Source organism: Carettochelys insculpta, chromosome 2, assembly GCF_033958435.1.
Source record: "Carettochelys insculpta isolate YL-2023 chromosome 2, ASM3395843v1, whole genome shotgun sequence".
NCBI lineage: Eukaryota > Metazoa > Chordata > Testudines > Carettochelyidae > Carettochelys > Carettochelys insculpta.
Window position 1 is genome coordinate 21,567,979 of NC_134138.1, and position 15,119 is coordinate 21,583,097.

General features: G+C 41.8%; 1 protein-coding gene across 3 annotated transcripts in view; it reads left to right on the top strand.

Annotated features, from left to right (window-relative positions):
- Positions 1–15,119, top strand: part of ASAP1 (ArfGAP with SH3 domain, ankyrin repeat and PH domain 1) — a 274,729-nt gene that overhangs the window by 192,476 nt on the left and 67,134 nt on the right. For all 3 annotated transcript variants that reach the window (XM_074986652.1, XM_074986653.1, XM_074986655.1), the window contains 2 exons: positions 7,024–7,111; positions 9,754–9,802. In XM_074986652.1, coding sequence (XP_074842753.1) covers positions 7,024–7,111; positions 9,754–9,802 — 137 coding nt within the window. The remainder of the gene's footprint in view (positions 1–7,023; positions 7,112–9,753; positions 9,803–15,119) is intronic.

Genomic DNA, 15,119 nt, shown 5'->3' on the forward strand with positions numbered 1-15,119 from the left:
GCCCCTCTTCAAATGCTAAAGTGACCAAGCCTGAAAATCACAAGAAATCCTTCTTTGCTAGCTCATATGAGATGGACCTCTCAAAGGAATCATTCTCTACAAACAAACGAAACCTTTTGGGGTCAAGAGAAAGCGACTATCGTTTACCTCTGGTTCAGACAGTCTCTAACTTGTAGTTTTACAACGCTCGTAATTGAGTGACTACAAGAATCAGCCAAGTTACTCTGTGCAATACTTGTTTTACTAGTGCAAAGATCAGTATAGGCAGACGACCATTACGAACTGCCTTCAGGCAGCTTTGAATAATTTTCTGCACCCTGTATCTGGATAGCTGGTTGTTGCAGTGGTCCGTAAAAGGACTAGACATGATTGTCCAGGAAAAATCTATTCTGCAACACCAGGAATCCAAAAAAGCTCTTCTTATTTTAATGGAAAAGTATTCATCATTGTGCTTGCCGTACTATTATGGTCTCTACTTTTACAAGTATATGATAAACCTTGTGCAAAGTCTGCCTGGTGAGGCATTGTTTGAAACTTATAATCTGCTGAACATTATTCCCCCTGTAAAATATGTTTAACAAAATTATCTGTGAGGTTTTTTGGAGACAAAGACACTGGCCCTGCCCAGGTATTAGTTATCACCAGCTTAAGCAGCCGTTCTTCAGCAATGGCAATAGGTAAACAAGGAGTTTATATCTTGCTGCAGAAAAAGTCCAACCCTCATGTCCACTTATCACCTGTGTCCCAGTTGTGGGTAATCCTCAAAGAGGAGAGGGTTGTGAGAGAGAGAGAGAGAGAGATTGTGGCCTCCATTTCACTCTCCAGTTTCTCTGTCCATGACATCAACTCTCAAAGAAAACTAAGGGGGGACAATCCCAGACTGAGTGGAAAAGCCATCTGTGAAATTTATTGCAGTATATAGTGAGGAAATCTTTGCTGTTAAATTCACTTAGCTGGTTAAATTAGGTATTAGCTGGCATATTGCTCTCTTTTTTTGTTTGTAACTAATCCAGACTTTTATGCATCCATACTTGTAATCACTTAAAATTTATCTTTCTGTAGATAAATGAACTTATTTTATTTTATTTTCTCTTAACCAATGTGTTTGGAATAGAGTGTGGGGAAAACTCCACTTGGGATAAACCAGGCTGTATCATTTTCCTTTCATGAATTGTTAGACTTCGTCTGTTGGACAGTACAAGACACATTTCTGGGAAGACAGGTCTGCAACTAAGAATTTGTAATTGTCACACTGTGTGTAATTCTCAAGTGACTGGTCAGAATGCGCATGCATTTAGCTGGGAGGGTATTTGCATGCTAAAGGCTATGTGAGCGGTAGTGAATATCTTTTTACAGCAAAGCTCTGTAGAGTGCATCCCCAGGCTAGAGACTTGAGGGGACTCAGCTGTTCAACAGCCCAGATTGTACTATTGGCAATGCCACAGTCATCAAGTCTACAAATGAGGCTCACCAATAATTTAGGCTTTGTTATTGAAATATGATTACTGGAATTGATACTCCAGTTCCAAATTTGACAAAATACCCCATAAAAACAGAAAAAATAGAATCTTTGGTTTTGGAGGAGCAGTTTGTGGCTCACTCTTTCCGTTAGATGACAAACAGTCATGCAGCACCTTGAAGACTAACAAATGTATTAGGTAATGAGCTTTTGTGGGTAAGACCCACTTCCTCAGACTGTCATCTTGTCAAGCAATTCTCTACACTGTGAGCACAGTTTCCAGATCTGTGGCCACCTCTCTTGCATGTGAAAATCCTCTTGCCTCAGTCATCTCAAATTCTTAATGGGGTGCAGGTTACGATAGAAGATCTGCTATTTGAAGCGTGTGAAGTTTTTAATTCAAAGACTGATCAGACCAAGCATTCTCCAAAAGATTTTTGAGTGATGCTGAGAACAGCATAGACCATGTGAGCTTCTGAAAAACTCAGTCTTCCCTTCCTTGGAACCCATGACCTTTATTACATCCTTACGAGGCTTCTTGCTTGGTGCTTTAATAGCTTTAATAGCAATATCATTTTTCTTGTAATTGCTATTTACTTCTCTCTGGGAAAAGTGGAATGCTATATTTTTTTCTTTTGTTTTTGCATACTTTTGAAAATTACCCATCTGTCTTTCAGATTTCACCTTTTCTATTAAGCAAATAGGACAGGTGAAATAATGACAGATTGTGCTGTTTACTTTTCTTGGACAGGGTCTACAACTGGTGTTCAGTTAAGATTTCAGTTGCTTACCACGTGCTTTGATATGCTTACCCTGAGTCCACAAGGGGTCGATTGAGTAATACTTTGACTGAGACTACACTAGCTACAGAGCTGTCCTGTTTGGGGACGAAGAAGGTAAATTCTGATGATATTGTGCAACATTATTAGTAAAGCACCTTCATTCTAAGACAATACAATCTCATCTCATTAGTTTGTTTTAGTGACTGCCACCAGGAGGTGTTGCTTGTGGACAAAGATAGCTGTCTAACTGCTGCAAATGTGCATTGTATGGGGGAGAAAGGATTTTGTGACTATCATAAAAAGCTCTTTGAGTCCTGAAAATACTTCAAGACATACATTGTAGTAGATAGAGAGGTTCTTTTTTTCCGTGTCAGAGTAGATTTGTTGTGGAAACTAACTGAATAAAAAGTAACAGTAAACTGGATGGCAAAGACTTCTGTTATGAAAAGAAATTGTCTCTGATTCAAGTAGTTGGTGAAGAAACCTTAGAAGTTAGTGACACTTTAAAAAAAAATCATTATCATTGCAAAAATGGTTCTTTATGCAATGCAGCTTGAAGATGGGATCTGGGAACTTTTTATGTTGTGGTGTTTATTATTAAAGTTGTGCCTTCTGGCAATGAGTGATACATTTTAGAAAATACTGGGCAGGCTCAGGTTATTCATATGAAGCGTGAATAGAGAGAGGAAACATCCTCATTGCGTCGACACTGCATCACCCTTTTGGAAGGGACATGCTAATAAGCTAAGGGGAACATTCAAATAAGTCACAGATTTAAATATCTTGAACCTCATTTGCATATTCCCATGAGATCTCACTTCTGGAAGAGCCTTTTCCGGAAGTAAAAGCTGCCATGTAGGCGGGGTTACTTCGGAAAGAAACCCCACTTCTGGAAGAAGCCTTATTCTTAAAACATTTCCCTGTTGCTGTCAGCGGCAGCAGCCTCCCCACTTCTGTCAGGGGTGGCGAGAGTCATGTTGCTGCCCCGACAGGAGCTGTGAAGCCACTCTTGTTAGGGCGGCAGCCTGACTCTCGGCTGCCACCACTGACAGGAATGGCTGCCACTAACAGGAACGGGGAAACCACTCCTGTCAGGAGCAGCAGCCTGACTCTTGGCTGCTGCCATTGACAGGAGATGGAAACTGACCAACGCAAGAGTGCCGGTCAGTTTCCCCTCTCCTGTGAGCAGCAGGCAGCCCAGAGCCAGGCTCTTGGCTGCCTGTTACTCACAGGAGATAGGGAACTGACCAATGCGCCTGCTCTGGTCAGTTTCCTGGCTCCCCTGAGTTACGTGAAATTTGTCTTACACAGGGTTGCACAAGAATGCAACCTCCACATAAGCCGGGGGGTGGGGGGGAGTCTACTGTACTGAGAAGATGTCTGTTCAAATCAGAATCAAATTATTAGTTGTGACTCATCTATGATTGTTAGTAAGAGGCCTGCACAAAATAAATTAACAAAAAATTACTTAATTTTATTATTCTGATGCCAGGCAGATGCTTGTGTCTAGATCTTGTGGAGTCAAAAGTTAGTTTAGCATAGCACAACAAATTTAGTATGGTGTTAGCCAGTGGCCGGGTAGTGTGCGGTGAGATACCAGCTATGCCCTTGTTACCATCCGAGTCTTTAACTGCTAGAGCGCAGAGCTCCGTGCAGCGGGGCAGCCCGGACCAGGCTGACGGATTCCCCTGGGTCCTAAACAACCCAGTTTTTTACTGCTGGAGCAGGGAGCTCCTAGCGCTCTCGCAAATGGCCAGGCTGTGGTAACCAAACAGTTAAAGTTCTCTTTATTGTGCTGGCTGTGTTGCAGTGACAGAGAGTTACAGCAGTCAAGCTTAGATCTTAACTAGTTACAAGTTTATTTAAGCTACAGTTATAAGCGTGCGGTTACAAAAGGCTATTGTCTACTTCTTATATGCTAGCAGAGTACAGGTGTTAACAGGTTACGTTACAATCCAATACAAAGATATGTTACCATCTAACACAATGATATCTTAATACAACAACATCTAGTTACAGAGCCCTAATTCTTTATCTGTGTACACCAAAAAGGAGACCTTAATGTGGGTGTATCTTACCCTCCTTGCGTCTCTCGATACCAGTGTAGGCAAGCCAGATCCGTCACTCAATTCCGCGGAAAGACAAATACAAGGTTGGGCGTCCCCATTTGCGGACCTCGGGAGGCAATCACCTGACCTGACCAGCAGGTAGTTGGTGGGAATGCACTCAGAGTCAGAGTGCTGCTGGGCCCATCTTTATGCCCCTTAGGTCACGTATTCTCTTTCTTATCTGTGGTGCCAGATCGTACTGATCTGTCTCTTGTGATGCCAGTCTTTTTACAAGGGCAATTCTTACTTAATTTGCACTTGTAAGACAGGAGATAAGCAATTTGGGAGTACAGGACATTCTTTTACAAGGGTGGAGATTTCCCTTCTGGGATGGCTGTGTGGGTGCATCAAATCCATCAGTGCCAGCTGTGGTAATTTCCTGAGGCCCCTCTTACTGACAGTTAGCCTGCTAGCCTTCTATCTGTGTTTTCTGTTTCTCAGGGTCACGATGAGCCAGCACATCTGGGCCTCAGTGAGAGACATCAAAGACTGTGCTGTTTAACTGCTGTTCAGTGCCCTGTGTGCTCTGAGGCACCTTAGAAGGGAGGCAAAAGCTGGTCTGTAGTGGGGAGATTTTGTCTGGCTACATATGGTAAACGTTGGAGAATTACTTATGATATATGGGATGTAGAAGAGGGAGATCTGATTATTTGCACAATTATGGCCCATTTTTAATTCTGTGTATTAGCACATAGGCTACGGTTACACTGACCTGAACTGCCAGCAGCATTATGCAAATGGGTGGTCTTGAAAAGGCATATGGCCACTCATCTGCATGTTTACGTCTGCCGGCAGAGGAAAAAAGCCATGTAAACATGGTTCTGCCAGCAACCGCGTCCCCCACCCACCTCTGTAGGCAGCATTTTATGCCTGATTTTTATCCAGGCATATGAGGCTGCTGGCAAAGTGGGGGTTTTAACAGCAGAACCACATTTACGTTGCTTTTTTTCTGCTGGCAACAGCTTCTGCTGGCGAGTGAATATGCAAATGAGTGGCCATTTACATACTGCTGCTGACAGTTTGGGTCATTGTAACCGTAGCCAATGTGTATTAATACATATCTTTTTTTCTTTATATTCCCATGTCCTCTGGTGCATAATAGGATGTTGTTCATCAGTTCCCACCATTTATTTTTGTCTTGTGGCTCATCAGCCATATATTTTGTCTTCCCCATGTTGATAAGCTTATTTTGCGGTGTCTGCCAAAATCTGAGCCTTCCATTAAACAATATATTGAGCTAAGCAAGATGATGTCATTAAGAAAACCAATATCACCCAATTGTGCAGATATAAATTGGTATGTCTTATAAAATAGCAAATTATAAATAAACTTTACTTAGCTACTGCTACGTTTTTCTGAGACATGGTTGCTGCACAATGTTTGGATTAGCAAAATTCTGTTGTCATTCAGGGGTGAGGAGTGGAGAAATCCTTTTCCTTAAATCTCACCTGGTTTTTTTTTTTTCTGTTTTTTCTTTTCTTTTTTCTTTTTGTTGTTTTTTTTTTTTTTTTTTTTGGTTTTGGTTTTTTGTTTGCAATCACTGTGGATAATGAAAGGGAAGTTAACTGTGAGACACATGTAATATGTTTCTTGAAGGTCCCCAACTTGTTTTCATATGTGAGTTGAAGCCTTATTCTTTACACATTACTTAAGCGTTCACATTTAATATCACTTTTTAATGGCAATAAGCTCTGTGGCATCTCTTCTGGTCATCGTTTTATCAACAATATTTAGGATCACATGGGACAGCCACAACCTTTTGGGTGGTAGCTCACTCCAAAATGGTTTATGTAAACTTACTGCATTTACTCTGAGGAGTATTTTGAAAGCTGACAGAGGTGCTAGATCTTGAGGATTTGGGTGCAGAAGAATTTTAATACAGATCAATGAAAAGCAGCATTGTGTTTCCTGTGTGCTTCTCTGAGCCCATTCAGGAAGATACTTAAACACACTTTGATTATCTGAGTAGTCAGTTTAGGTCAGTGGATACGGTAAAGCCAGGCATATGCTTGCTTACCATCCTGAAACAAAGCCATAGTCAGGTCAGTGGAAAATATAGGAAAAGAGTTAACAGAATACATTGTGTAAACATATTTACTAAAGGAAGGGTCAGTAGTAATTCCTTCTGAATTTACACCGGTGCTACATTCAGCTGAACCACCAAATACAGTTTGGTAAAATCAGAGCCAGTTTGTATAGTTAACTTTGTTTCACCTCTTTTCTGTCAGTTAAATGAAGAAATAACACCGGTCTCTCACTAAGAAAAATGGTTGTGGTACCTGTGTATATATGTATTGTGTGTATATATTTATCAAGATGGTTTTATTACTTTTTAGATCTTTTCAGGTACTTGTATGAAATAATTAAATAAAATTTATGTATGTGTTCATTATGTAACAAAATTGCTTAAAGATAATAATTGGATATTTATTCTTGTTAAATATATACAATAGGAAAATTAAATATCTGGATTCATTAAAATACTGTATTTCTTCACACACTTCTGAAATGTCCAAACATAATTTGTTAAAAAAAAGCTTTACTTATTCTTGTACTATTCCATCTTTGCTGACACATGTGACTATAGCCATATATGAAAGTAGTAGGAAAATACCTTTTTGGTAAGAAAAGGACCCTAAAACAAGACTGCTACAGGTGTAATTTTTTTCTTTAGTCCAACAGGCAACCCGCCAAACTGAATTTACTAACCTGCCAGGTGAAGCCAAATGCAGAAGATAAGAAGTCTTTTGATCTGATATCACGTATGTGTCATTTTATGTGAATATATATTTACAGCATTCATTATCAACTAATCCACTAGCTGGGATTTACAGAATGTTATTGTATAGCAAAATAATTACAGGGTTCTATTTTAACAAAAAATTAAGCTGCTACTCCAAATTTTAACAAAATTGGTGGATATTTGTCTCTAGCTCTAATTTTGACTCAATGACCATGACTATATGTATCTTAACTGATGTCAGAAAACTTTCCATTTTATGTTTATCTATTGGAATTCATAAGAGAGACCATTTTCAAAATTAACTGAGGAGTAGCTAGTAGGTGTGAACATGCTTACTTGAATTCAGTTAAATGATTCTGCAGTTTTCACAGTCTGTCAGTACTTGTTCAAAATACTTGTTGGGCTTGTCTACACTACCACCTTCCTTCGAAGGAAGGATGGTAATTAGGGCGTTGGGAGTTTACTAATGAAGTGCTGCGCTGCATACGCAGGACGTACATTAAGCAAATTCACCCCCGCGGCAACTTCGAAGTTTTAAACTTTGAAGTACCGGCACGTGTCTAGCCGTGGCTCACTCGCCGGTACTTCAAAGTGCTGGGGCAAATTTGAAGTCCCTTTACTCCTCAATATTTTCATTAGTAAACTCCCAACACCCTACTTACCATCCTTCCTTTGAAGGAGGGTGTTAGTGTAGACACAGCCGTTATATTGTATGTGGAACTCCAGTTTCATCTCTTTCATGAAAGATAGCCATTAGTCATTCAGTAATATCTGGACCTGTCTTTTCTGCATTGGGTCATAAATAGAGTTCTGTGTTTGTCACAAGAGGTTTCAGAAATCACAGATTCTATGACTTCCTGGCTGTGTCTGCACGTGCCCCAAACTTCGAAATGGCCATGCAAATGGCCATTTCGAAGTTTACTAATGAAGCGCTGAAATGCATATTCAGCGCTTCATTAGCATGCGGGCGGCAGCCGCGCTTCGAAATTGACGCGCCTTGCCGCCGCGTGGCGCGTCCAGACGGGGCTCCTTTTCGAAAGGATGCCGCCTACTTCGAAGTCCCCTTATTCCCATGAGCTCATGGGAATAAGGGGACTTCGAAGTAGGCGGGGCCCTTTCGAAAAGGAGACCCGTCTGGACGCGCCGCGCGGCGGCAAGGCTCGTCAATTTCGAAGCGCCGCTGCCGCCCGCATGCTAATGAAGCGCTGAATATGCATTTCAGCGCTTCATTAGTAAACTTCGAAATGGCCATTTGCATGGCCATTTCGAAGTTTGGGGCACGTGCAGACACAGCCCCTGTGACTTCCATGAGTTCTGCAGCAGCAGCCAGTTTGGCTGATTGCAGTGCTGCCCAAGCAGCTGGCTCCATGACCAGCCTTTGCTGGAGGAGATACGAAGCCAGCCACTTGTGGACCACTGCAGACAGCCACACAGGCCACTGCTGGAGCCGGCCCTGGCAGCTTGCCTTGGGGAATGACCAGTGTGGCTAGCTCCAGGGACTCTCTAAGCAGTGGTCTGCCTGGTGGCTGGAGCAGCTGCTGCTCTGGGGGTCCTCTGCTCCTGGTATCCCTGGCCCTGCCCTCTTCCCTATAGCAGCAGTTTCCAGGGTGTCCCCCCACAAAGCAGTGGTCCCTCATGTACCTCACAGCAGTAGCCTCTTAAGGCATCCCTCACCCCTCCACAGGAGCAGCCACATCAAGTTTTAGTTAGGGGCATTGTAGTATAAGTCATGAACGGGTCCTGGGCAATAAACAAAAATGAATGCCTGTGACTTGTCATTGACTTTACTATGAATGTTCATGACTAAATTGTAGCCTTAGTCATAACATTTGTTCTGATTGTGCTAAAGTAATAATATTTTCCTTTGTATTGATTCAATTTTTTTCAAAGAAAATTCACTTATTTTGCCCTAATTTTGTTTTATGCAAGACTTTTTTTTTTGAGCTAAAAGATTTTACAAAGCAGAATATGGTCCTTATTGCATTTTTCTATGCATTCTGTAAAACATGGGCTCTTGTTTTCAACAAATGGAATAAGATGTGTCATAATATTGAATAAAATATGCTGTCTGTAAAAAAACAAGTTTGTGAACTCAATGCAATTGAAAAACTATAGTGCCCCAACTATTCCATATTCTATCAAAACAAAAAAGCAGTCATGTATCACTTTAAACACTAACAAAATAATTTATTAGGTGGTGAGCTTTCATGGGACAGACCCACTTCTTCTGATCTGTAGCCTTACCAGAACAGACTCAGTGGCTATAGATCTGAAGAAGTGGGTCTGTCCCACAAAAGCTCGTCACCTAGTAAATTATTTTGTTAATCTTTGAAGTGCTACATGACTGCTTTTTTGTTTTGATGGACTACAGATTAACATGGCTATCTCTGTTACTCTTTTGTATTCTGTTAACCTTATCTGTCACCAAACCTTGACATGATAAAAATGCCTCATACTGTCAACTATTCTGTTTCTTTTAAAATAAAATTCTGTTTCTTTGTTAAAAATTTAGTAATTGAAAATGGAGATGTCAGAGGTTTACTGAGTTATGTTAACATATGTCCTTATTTGTAGACTATATTTTTGGTAACTGTTTTGGCATCTTAAAATAAATTTCACATGTGTTGAGCATTAAAAAGATTTTTGTTGTTCGTATTTCAGATAACAGAACATACCACTTTCAAGCAGAGGATGAGCAAGAGTATATAGCGTAAGAGTTCACACTGTCAAGATATTTTTAAATTTGTCTCTGGATATACGTAAAACTACATTTGTCAATGGCAAAACCATGTTCAATTAGTGTAAAAAAAACCCCTATATGCCGTAGCCCTAATTCCTTTAATTTTTGGTATGCTGAAAGTTAAAACTCCCTTTCATAAGAGGGGAAGGTGGGAAAAGTAACAAGAGGTTTAAAGCCAACAATTCCATGAGAAGGGGGAAGAAAAGTAGAATGATTATCTTACCATAATTTACCATTTTCACTGAAGAAAAAAAGAGCATATAGCTGCTTCCTTAGGTATAGAGCACAAAACTGCAAATGGGAGACTGACAACACCTTCTCTTCGTGTCTTAATGTGCTTTGGAATCTAGTCATTTACATTAGTTAGTTTATTTATTCAGTTACTTGTCCCCACAGATCAGTCCCTTACTTTCTGTCATTCTCTAATTCAAATCCTTCTATTTGTCTTCTGCAGATTACTTTTTGGTAGCCATAGGACGTTGATAGCAGAGTGATTGTATAGGTCAGTGGCACTCAACCTTTCCAGATTACAGTTGCCCCTTTTAGGAGTCTGATTTGTCTTGCATAACCCAAGTTTCACCTCAGTTAAAGCACTTGCTTACAAAATCAAACACAGAAATACAAAAGTGTCACAGCATACTATTACTGGGAAAATTGCTTACTTTCTCATTTTTACCATATAATTATAGAATAAGTCAATTGGAATATAAGTATTGAACTTATATTTCAATGTAGACAATATAGAGAAGTATAAACAGGTCATTGTCTATAGGAAATTTAGTTTGCAGGTTAGATTTTGCTCATGCTTTTATGTAGCCAGTTGTAAAACTTGGCAAATATTTAGGTGAGTTGATGTACCCCTTCAGGGTATGCAGAGATTTTCCAGGGGTACATCAACATTGAGAACCCCTGATACAGAACATTGCACTCCACTGCCACCTGACAATTCCAGTAATAAAGTTTCTGGTTGACTGCTCAGACTGATACGTGGTGCCCACCTGCCTTCCTCTCCTCAGCTTCATTCTTCCTTACCTGCTTATCTGTGGTCTAGTTTAACACCAGTTTGCTTCTTTTACACTTGCTGTCTTTACAGTTGATTGGCAGGTGGAGAAGTAAATGTCACGAGCAAGCAGTGGTTTAGCGGCTCAGTCACATACTGGGAGTGAGCAGGGAAGGATCTTCATGTTGCACATGGAATCCTTTAAAGCTTCAAGCCTGCCCTGGATAATGTGCAAGTTGACTATTCTGTCATGTTTACAACTGACTCTACAGTCTGTTTGGAAAGCACTGTTATTTTTCCTTTGTTTAGTGAGAAAAAAAAATGCCATTAAAATCTTCAGTCAGCAGTGTCCTTAATACACAATTCAGCTTGACATATTTGCCAAAAATGAACTTTTACTGTATTTGTTTGAAAGATCAAATGATCATATATTTCATTTGCTTTGTCTTTGCATTTTAGACCCACTTGCTTGAAATAGTTATTTTGTTACTGCAAAATTTTCTCTTCTGATTATTTTTGTCAGACTAGTTTGAGATCCCACAAGCTGCATCTACACTGCAGCAATCTGTCAACAGACATTACTGTCAGAACATGACTTCTGACAAAACCTCTGTTGACAGATTGTGTCTACACATAGAGTGGCTTGCTCTTTTGAGCTGCTTTTATTGACAGAGAGTGGCCAGACAACCTGGCTCTCTTTTGAAAGAACGCCAACCAGAAGCTCTGCAAACAGGGCTGTTCAGTGAACTTGAAAATCTTCTCTAGGTACCTCTCTGTCTCCCTTGGTACCTCCTGTTCAGCCTGTCTGGCTTCAAGAATCTGAAGTTTTATCTCTGAAGGCCTCCACTGAATGTACGTGTATGCCACTGGGCTCACAAGACTTGCATTCTTACATGCTGCATTCAATGCAAAAATTGTATAGCCCCACAATGTACTGCTGGACTTTGGCCTGCATTACTTTTGCTCTAGCAGGATTATTTTATTTATTTTATTTTGGCATGTGGGGGTTATATACTATACTAAGTGTAGAGTATTTTTATTAATTATATCTGGATCCCATCCGCCCCTTTCTGAACTTCCTTGCAAAACTTCCTTATTGGCTAGCTCCTACTATTATGTGGGCTGTGTCTACACTACCAGAGAAATTCAAGTTTATTAAATTTGATTTTATAACACTGGGTTTTATAAATTTGATTTTGGGTATCCTCAATTGCACAAAGTCTGCACAAAGTTAAGTTAATGCTGCCACACTAAAGTGGCCAAACATTGATGGTTTCAGCAGTACATTGTGCGAACCTATCACACAGTTCCCTCAGCCTGACATTCTGCTCCCTCCGCCCAGCCCTGCTGCATCACCACTGCTGGCAGTGCTCCCTCTGCTGTCTGGTTCCTGGGTCCTTGCATCTTGGGGGACCCGGGAAACTGGCCAGCACTGCTGTATGTGGCTTGTGGGAGCCAGGAGCCAGGCGCAGCTGGGACCCAGATGGTGCACTGGTCAGTTTCCTGGCTCCCCCGAGTGGCAGAGAGCTGGGAACCAGATGCAGCAGCACCAACAGTTTTCCAGCTCCCTGCCACTTGCAGGAGCCAGGAAACTTACCAGGTCTGCTGTGCTGGTCAGTTTCCCAGCTCCCGCAGGTGGTGGGTAGCCGAGAGCCAGGTGCATCACTGCCAGTCAGCATCTGGAGGCTAATGAATTTGATTAAAAGAAATGATGCTTCCACACTAGCCTTCATTCAAACTGTTAAATTCAAACTTGAGGCTACACCCACTTGATTCTGATGATTTTATGGTATCGGTATGAGTGCTCCCTAAATTGATCTGATGGTGTTTACAGTGAAGACAGCCACTTGGTACAATTGAGTTAACTGCCTTAAATTCAAATTTGTCTTGTGGTGTAGATGTAGCCCTATAAACTTGTTTTTAAACTCCTGTCCTCCCTGAATTAGCTCGGCCTTTTTGTCAGAGGATCTAAAGGAATTAGGGATCAAAGGATAGCAAACTAGACCTTGTTAGCAAGTTCCCAGCCTCACCAAGGAGATCACTTGACTCAGTATGTGGCATCCTTCAGTCTGCATAGACTATGGATCGCGCCCTTTAAAGTTTCAATTGAGGACTTCATTTACAGCGCCTATTGTGACTATAAAGACCCACACGAGAGTGACAGTCCTTGCTGCATCTCTTGCAGATGTAGTGGGTGTCTGGCAAGTCCTTATTGTGCTTTCTGTGCGCTCGCTTCTCCTCTGCTAGCTGTCTGATCTTCAGCTCGCCCTTCTGAAGGCCCTTGTGTAACCCCTGCCTCCATCTGCTGCGGTCGTCTGCTAGATCTTCCCAGTTGTCCAGCTCAATGTCTACCTCTCTGAGGTCTCTCTTGCAGACATCTTTGTAACGCAACTGGGGGCGTCCGGGAGGTCTTTTGCCAGAGGCTAGCTCACCATACAGGATGTCTTTTGGAATCCTTCCATCGTTCATCCTGTGGACGTGGCCAAGCCAGCGGAGTCGATGCTGCCTGAGGAGGGTGTGCATGGTTGGGATTCCAGCTTGCTCGAGATGGCAGTGTTGGTCACTCTGTCCTTCCATGATATTCCAAGGATGCGCCTGAGGCAGCGCAAGTGGAAGATGTTCAGCCTCTTTTCCTGGCGGGCATACAGGGTCCAAGTCTCGCTGCCATAAAGGAGGGTGCTGAGGATGCAGGCTCTGTAGACTTGCATTTTGGTGTGAGTGTACAGCTTGTTGTTATTCCACACTCTCTTGCTGAGTCTGGACAGAGTTGTGGCTGCTTTTTCAATCCTCCTATTTAGCTCAGTGTCCAACGACAGGGTGTCAGTGATGGTGGACCCTAGGTAAACGAACTCGTGGACAACCTCTAACGTATAGTTGTCAATGCTGATTGATGGGGATTCAGCAACATCCTGACTGAGTACGTTCGTCTTCTTTAGGCTGATGGTAAGCCCAAAGTCCTTGCACACTTTGGAGAACCGATCCAGCAGTTTTTGAAGCTGGTCTTCTGTGTGAGACACTACAGCAGCATCGTCTGCGAACAGCATGTCTCTGATGAGGACTTCTCGCACCTTAGACTTAGCTTTCAGCCTTGCAAGGTTAAACAGTTTCCCATCAGATACAGAACCCAATAACAGGAACCTGTGACCAGTAAGAAGGTCCTGCAAAATATAGGAAATTATCCAACTCCTCAGGAAGATAAACATCATAGAAAGCTGAACAACTACTTAATTGTGGTGTAGATTGCAGAATTGTGGTCTGTAATAAGACTGACCAACTGCTCAACTGGTTCTCATTAACACTACAAAAGTACATGTGATGATCTTTTCATATTACATTGAGTCAACTGGCTTCATTCAGTGAGGCAGAAACATTCTGTGTACTTCAAACAGACAGAGCCCTGCAAATCTGTGGGTATCTGCATCCGCAGATATGGATATGCATATCCATGGCTCATTTTTGCAGATATGGATCGTGGAATCCAAGGTCTGGAAGGGACCTGAGGAGGTGATCAAGTCCAGCCCCATGCCTAAAGTGGGATCAACCGTAACTAAATCATTCCAGCCAGACTTTGTCAAAAACTTCTCAGGATGGAAATTCTGCCACCTCTCTAGGTAACACATTTCAGTGCTTCACCACTCTTCTGGTGAAATAGTTTTCTTAATATCCAGTTTACACCTCCCCCTCTGTAATTTGATGGCTCTTTGTTATGCCATGTGTCACTACTTCAGGAAGTTGAAGGCTGCTGTCAAATCACTTCTCACTCTTCTCTTCTGCAAACTAAATATGCGTAGGTCCCTCAGCCTCTTCTCATAGGTCATGTGTTGCAGTCCCCTAATAATTTTTGTTGCCCTCCACTGGACCTGCCCCAGTGCATCCACATCCTTTCTATACTGAGGAGGTGTGGCCTCACCAGTGCTGAATAGAGGGAAATAATAACTTGTCTAGATCTGCTGGAAATGTTCCTCCTAATGCACCCCAATATACTTTTAGCCTTCTTGGCTACAAGGGCACACTGTTGACTCATATCCAGCCTCGCATTCACTGTTATCTGTAGGTCTGTTTTCTGTGCACTGATACTTAGCCAGTCGGTTCCCAGCCTGTAACAGTGCTTGGGATTCTTTCATCCCAAGTTCAGGACTCTGCACTTCTCCTTGTTTAACCTCGTAAGATTACTGTTGGCTCAATCCTCCACTTTATATAGCTCACTCTTGACCCTATCTCTACCCTCTAACATATCTACCTGTCCCCATAGCTTAGTGTCTTCTGCAAATTTGCTGAGAGTGTAAT